The 6,994-nt window shown below is 33.7% G+C and overlaps 1 protein-coding gene across 2 annotated transcripts in view; it reads left to right on the forward strand.

Annotated features, from left to right (window-relative positions):
• Positions 1–769: 769 nt before the first annotated feature.
• The window catches only part of LOC109341042 (exocyst complex component SEC8-like), a 33,441-nt gene continuing 27,216 nt past the window's right edge, over positions 770–6,994 (forward strand). For both annotated transcript variants that reach the window (XM_019578835.1, XM_019578836.1), the window contains exons 1-7: positions 770–958; positions 1,603–1,665; positions 2,342–2,454; positions 3,221–3,433; positions 4,814–4,987; positions 5,683–5,787; positions 6,482–6,591. In XM_019578835.1, the coding sequence (XP_019434380.1) occupies positions 2,413–2,454; positions 3,221–3,433; positions 4,814–4,987; positions 5,683–5,787; positions 6,482–6,591 (644 nt within the window). In that variant the 5' untranslated portion in view covers positions 770–958; positions 1,603–1,665; positions 2,342–2,412. The remainder of the gene's footprint in view (positions 959–1,602; positions 1,666–2,341; positions 2,455–3,220; positions 3,434–4,813; positions 4,988–5,682; positions 5,788–6,481; positions 6,592–6,994) is intronic.

Below are 6,994 nucleotides of genomic sequence, written 5' to 3' on the forward strand. Positions count from 1 at the left end.
ACCCCTAACCGATATAATACAGATGTTGAACCGACCAAGTATTAAAATCGGTGAACCGACCGGTATTTGACTAAACCGGCCGGTTTATAAACATATTTTTTTTATATAAAAACTCATTACAATGTGACCCATCTTTCCAACCATTCTTCAACACTTCAAGACACATGCTTTCAAAGCATACTTAGATTACACATTTTGGTTCCTAATATTCGTGTGTAATCTCAGTGACATTTGTGTAATCTTATAGTACTGTCTAAAGATAGAATTTGGTGCAAAAATATAATCTCGATAAGAGATAACTTTGACTACTTAGTGTTAAATGTTAAAACTCGAAATTTATTTGTTTTGTACAGTGAGTTATGAACTTGTGTCATTTATTTATATTTTGTGGTTGTTAAGTGATACTTTTGGATTGATATATATTTTGTAATTTAGACTTTGAATTTGTTAAAGACTTAAAACTGTTTCTTTATGTGAATTTTTAGTACATTATGAATATGAATTATAAATTTGAGTATCTACCTATTAGAATTTTTTTATAGGTTTATATATATAAATATAAGCAAGTATGTCCAGTTTAACTAGTATACGATTTAATTACTGAACCATCATGTATCACTATACCCGGTTTGATAACTGATACTGTTTTAATAAAAACAAAGTTAAAATAATAATAAAAAACTAAATTAAGAAAATAAAATAGTAAAAGAAAAAAAAACAGTTTTGCTTTTAAAAAAAGGTGCTAACGTCATCACGTCACGCGTTTCACATCTTTCAGAGTCGAATTTTCTATCTCTAGTTCTCTACCTCTGTTGTTTAATATATGCGTTCTTCATCATCACCACTCATATTCACCCTTTTCGAGTTTCTCTTCTCCACGCGCTCCCTTCTCCTTGCGACGTCGTCACCGCTCGCCATCTTCCACCGTTGAATCGCCGCCATTTCCATTCAGCTCCAGGTTCTCCTTTCTCTCTTTGATTTATCGCGCTAACTTTCAGATCTTCGAAGCTAAATGCATATTCGATTCCGCTAGTATTATTTCTTCCCTGAATTTTCATCTTTGAATTGTCAAATGCATTTCTATTACTTAATAACAGAGAGAGAAGTCGTAGGACTACGGTGAAGTACTAAATTGATTGAGTGAAGTTTGCGTGTGAATGTAAAACAACGATCTGCTTAGTCGTAATGTTTTGTTGTAGTAGTAGAATGGAGTTTTTGGTGTTTAGTTAATATTATCATAATAATGAGCAAATTAATGTCTAATTCTATGTTGATTATAAGAAACTTTGAGTATTGTGCTCAATTATGTTTTATCCAAAGGTAAATGCGATCACCAATGAATTCTTTTAGTTTTTCCTGATTGAATGTTAATAACTATCGGAAACTGCGTTGAGACTAATTATGGTTAGTTAGTCAGTTGCAAAATGAACGTGAAGTAGGAAAAATGTTGTGTATATTACTTTTAGTGACATTTTAAGGTATTTAATAGTTAATACCATAGCCAGGTGCTGAACTTGGAGTGCTATTTTATTTGTATTGAACTCAAACTCATTCACTGTTGTTTGTTTCTTTGTTTTTATGCTTCCATTTTGTTAATGTTAGGTTATTTGAAGTATAAGTAAAAGCACAGGTTCTCATTAGGTGCCACTGGAGCTGGATTTAGAGGTATTTTCCTCTCTAATCTTCACTCTTCTGTTTGTTGGCCTGGAAGTTGTCAAGGATATGTACGAGAAAGATGGTAAAGGACTAAAGGTCATTATGTTTGAAATGAAATCTTACACTTCAATGTTTATTTCTTAGACTTTCTAACTGTTTTTCAAGGTGGTTGAGGGGGTGAGGGTGGGGGCAACAACTTTTCAACCAATTTGGTTTTGGTAGAACTGAATTGGGCTGTTAATTTCTTTCAGAATCAATTGTAAACTCTTTATATGGTACTTCATTTGCCTTTTATTCTTATGCATTATCCTGCTGGTTAGTGGTACAATAATATTCTGTTTTAAAGATGTTTTCAGTTTTGATCTCATCTTTATGATATGAGTAGAATGTTGATTACTGGCTAACACTATCTTCTGTTTCAATTTTAAGACCTGGTAATTTGTGTCAGAAAAGCCTTTTGAAGGAATAGGTTCTGACAATCCCTGTCTCTTCTTTCAATGTTTTTGTTGCCTATAACCTACTGCACACATTAAAGTCTTGTGCCTTAGCATCTTGTCATTTTGCATAAGAATTCCAATGATACATTTCCAGTTGAAATACAGAGAGTTCTTTTTATTCATCCTGGATGGATTTTTTTAGATAGTTCCTGATATTTATATTAAAGAATTAGAGTTATTCATTGCAGGTAAACCTGTGGTTTTTCTAGTATGAGTTAATCTTATATCTTCATGGTGTGTGGAGACATCCAAGATCAATATGGGGATTTTTGACGAGTTACCTCTGCCTTCAGATAAAGCTGTAAGTTTTACTTTGTTCCTTTTTAGTTTTGCATTCATGATGATTTGTAGCCTTCTTGGCAGAGGGATTCTCTGGCTCTTCATTTGGTTCAATTTTAAGATCTTTTGGGATTACTGTTGTAACAGTGCAAATAGATTACTGGAATAGGAATGCAACTTGTGGAAAAAGGCTTCCATTATTGCTGTTAAAATTTAAAGTTGATAAACACTCTTGGCAATTTTTATCTCTTCAGACATGTTATAGTTATATTGAACTTGACATTTATCATTTTATCCTGAGATGCACTTATCCTGCCACTGAAATGATGTACAGCAATTACCTTTAGGATTTTTTTGCAACCATATCCCACATGAATTACTTCAAAGCAAGGTAACCATAAAACCATTAAGCCCTAATTTTTTTCTTCCCATGCTTCAAACAGCCTTTTGAGTTTACTCTTCTTTAAAGGTACTTCTAAGCAACATGCTTTTTCTTGAGAGGTAGGTTAACATTTAATAAATGGCTTTGTTGCAACTGTATCCCAGTTCTTTTACACCTCTCTTTCTTGAAATTGTGCGTGTCATCATTTTGGGTAAATTGGACATACCCACAACCATGCATCATGGCCTGGTTTTTAATTCTCACTCTTTATCTTTTTTCTCCTAGGTTTTCTGATTTCTTTCTTCCCCTTTCTTACATGCTCCATTTGAATGCAGTATTTGAGAGATCTATCTAGAATTTCATTCAAGTCTCTAAATAATTGTCTCTGTGATCCATTTGAATGCAGTATTTGAGAGAAGATCTCTCGAGAATTGATGAGACTTGGACTGCTGCTCGTTTTGATTCATTACCTTATGTTGTCCACATTTTGACATCAAAAGATCGTGACAATGCTGCCCAAACGTTGAAGGAGCAAAGTGATGTTGTTGAGGATGTCGTAGATGAAGTAGTACAGTCTTATCATAGTGGTTTCAACAGAGCCATCCAAAACTATTCTCAGGTTTCTTGAAATTTCAATCCTTATAATTATTTTGATAAGGGGGGGTGAGCCTTGGCACAATAGCAAAGTTGCTGCCTCGTGAGTCATGGGTTCAAATCCTGAAAATAACGTCTTTGCTTGCGCCTTGTGGGGATAATGTTGCTTACATATACCCTCCCCAGATATCACTTGGTGGGAACCTCGTGTATTGGGTTGTCCTCTTATTTTTAATTTGATAGGTATACATCCAGTGCAGGGAAAATTGGGTGAAACTGTTAATACTTTACCGTTGAAAACAATGGCTGTTTGATTATGTATATTCATCAAGTATAGGTCCAGGTCCACCTTCAGGTTATAGTTGTTTTGTCGAACATTGGTCTTGTCTTGGCTCCTAATCCTGTGAACTTTTCCTATATAGTGAAACTAAAGATATTGTTTTAATTTCAGTCCAACACAATGATGTTACGTTTTAAAAATGCAAGATGAAAATTTAGCCATAGCCAAGTAATTAAATTTGTCTCCAAAGAGTCAGCGAAGTTGGTAGAGTTGTGGGACAAGAAGTGTGAATGCCTTAGTTAAATCCCCAAGTAAATGAAATTTATACCAGTAGCAGTGGTTTATTTTGAAATGAAATCTTAATTATTGAGTGTAATACTCTCATTATAAAGTGAAAAAGAGTTTACTGCTACATAAAATAACAAGGCAACCAAGAGTAGCATTTAAATATATATTTGATAATTTAACTTGCGACTTCTGTCCGCTTGAATGAAGTTTTTTGTATCCATCCAACCATCCCTGGTTTTGCAGTCAAGCTTAGATTTTAGTTATATCAATTTCTGCTTTGTACAGTTTTTCAATATTTTTTTTCATTTGACATCTCTCTGATAAATTTTTTTAGTTATAAGATAGGGATAAAACAAAGTTCTTTCTTAATGATAATAGTAACATCTTTTATTCTTGTCCTCATGTCAAGCCTTTGTGGTTAGACATTTGTTGATTTAATTTCATTGCTCATGCTCACAGTTTTTATTTATTATTTATCTATGTATCATATCTCTATGATTATTATGTTTTCATTCCCTGCTTGTTATATCCACTTTATCTAATCTTTTTTTTGTTGATTTTGTATTATAATCTCGTTACATTCCTAAAGTGCTTCCTGTCATGTCATCTGGAATGCAAGGTTGAAATATGAGAAACAAAGAAACAATCGTAGCAATGAGTTCTAATACTTTGTGAAATTAAAGTTGATAAGGAATCATTAGATGTAAATATGGACAAACACAATCTAGTAGCTATAATGGAAACCCTTTCATCTTGTTTAAACCTTAGAGTATAGCTGAACTTGGCCTGGTCTTTCATTATGATTTTCCGTTTAATAAATAATTTGTTTATTTCCAGATCTTGAGACTTTTCAGCGAATCCACTGAAAACATCTCCGTCTTAAAGGTAGATTTGACAGAGGCAAAGAAGCGCCTTAGTGCCCGCAATAAGCAATTGCATCAATTATGGTATCGATCAGTTACATTGCGACACATAATCTCCCTGTTGGATCAAATTGAAGGCATTGCTCAGGTCCATCCTTTATTTCCTGATTTTAAACATTTCTTTACCCAATTGTGCGGTTTTGGTCAGTTTATGAGAACAAGGCAGTCTTAGTTCCATCATTGAAGCTTATGTCAGCTTGCTCTGTTTTTGTATGCCTGAGTTGGAAATTCTTTATGCCATCATTGCCATCCATGCTTTTTGTGCTGTTTCATGCACTTATAGTTTTCCTTTAATTGCAAAAGAATAACCGATTATGTGAGCTGTGCTATCAATGTAAAACTTTTGTAGTGATTTTCAACTGTCAAAGAACCAATTAACTTTAAAACTGAATTTGGTAAGTCTGGAAGAATAATAATTATTTACTCGGCTGTGGCAAGTCATGTGAAGTCCCACAATGGAGATAAATTTGAGGCTGACAATTAACTTCTACTGAAGAAAATGAAACTAAGTACTATTATGAAATATGAATTGAAATTTTAATTATAAGACTGTTGGAGAGAGTAGACATTCAGTCAACAACATTCTAGCACTGTGTCAAAGGTCCTAATGCTCAATCATTAGGGTAGGTTCTGAATTATGAGAACAAATTATCTGCATGCATGTTGATTTCTGTTAAATTTTTCTCTCACTTATGAATTTAGAACATGCTTTCATGTCAACTACACTGTTTAAAATAATCTTTCTTTCATAAAGACTATTGATTCTAAAGATCTAAGGTGCAGGTTCCTACTCGTATTGAGAAGCTTATTGCAGATAAGCAATATTATGCTGCAGTTCAATTACATGTGCAATCAATGCTGATGCTTGAGCGAGAAGGCCTCCAAACTGTAGGATTTTAACTTACTGTCACTGTCCTATTTTCTGCATGTTTTGTCTGTCTTCTATCCGATATTACTTTTATTCATATTAGAAAAGTCAAAAGTAAACAAAGAGTCAAAAAAAGAGTCTAAGTACTATTTTGAATTAAAAGGGCCACAAGTTGTTGCATCTCTTTGCATTTAGAAACTAATTTGTTAGATACTTATTAGAAAAACTAACTTTTCATCCGTGACAGTTCTCACAGAATTAGTTCTAAATATATATGTAACAGAGTATTCCCTTCAAATGGCCATGACTGTGAGCAAAGCACTAGAGGCCATAGACATAATTCTATCCTGTAACATGGAAAGGCAAAGGGATGCCCGTAAAAGTCGATTCGTTTAGTTTGTATTGACATTGTTATATTTAGCATATGACTATTCCATATCTTATGTCTATTCTCTGCATTATTGCACCATATATTGTATCTTCAAATGAGTAATCTCTATTGTTTCTAGTATTGAAGCATAGTATCACAGTTATCCATATTGCCTGATGAATATTAATTTTTTCCTTGTGTTAATGAAGATTTATTTAATCTATTTGTTAGTTTTATGATCCTCCAGTTGTTTTCTCCTTTTCTCATTGTTCTTGCTTTTCCAGTTATTTAATCATTGTTTACAAGCTTTTTTATTTTATAATTATTATTGATGTGTGGCCCAGGTGGGTGCACTTCAAGATGTTCGTTCTGAGTTAACGAAGTTACGTGGAGTCCTCTTTTACAAGGTTTTGGAGGATTTGCATGCCCATTTATACAACAAGGGTGAATATAGGTATTTTTTCCTTCCTGATCTCAAACTTTTACTGTCATACTGTGAGACATCGAAGTATTTATGTCTGAAATGCTTTTCTACTTGCTGCATGTTTATCATCTTGACATGCTATTCTCACGCAGACTCTGTAGTAGCAGTCTATTTTCAAATTTGTTACTCTCTATTTTGTTTGCATGTTTTTGCGTGGAACATTTGGATGTTATGGAAGAGTCCCTGGAATGTGCAACAGATTTTATATCTGACTGATAGGGATAAGGCTAGGGGTAGGGGTAGACCCGAAATTACAAAAGTGTATAAGAGGGGTAAGAGGAAGGTTTGGTTGTTAAATAACTAACCTTGGCTCTTTTTCCTGGGTAGTTAGCAGTTAGGCCCTAGTAGCCACCTATAAGTAGAAGGGAAGGCT

This window comes from Lupinus angustifolius, unplaced genomic scaffold, assembly GCF_001865875.1.
Source record: "Lupinus angustifolius cultivar Tanjil unplaced genomic scaffold, LupAngTanjil_v1.0 Scaffold_332, whole genome shotgun sequence".
Taxonomy (NCBI): domain Eukaryota; kingdom Viridiplantae; phylum Streptophyta; class Magnoliopsida; order Fabales; family Fabaceae; genus Lupinus; species Lupinus angustifolius.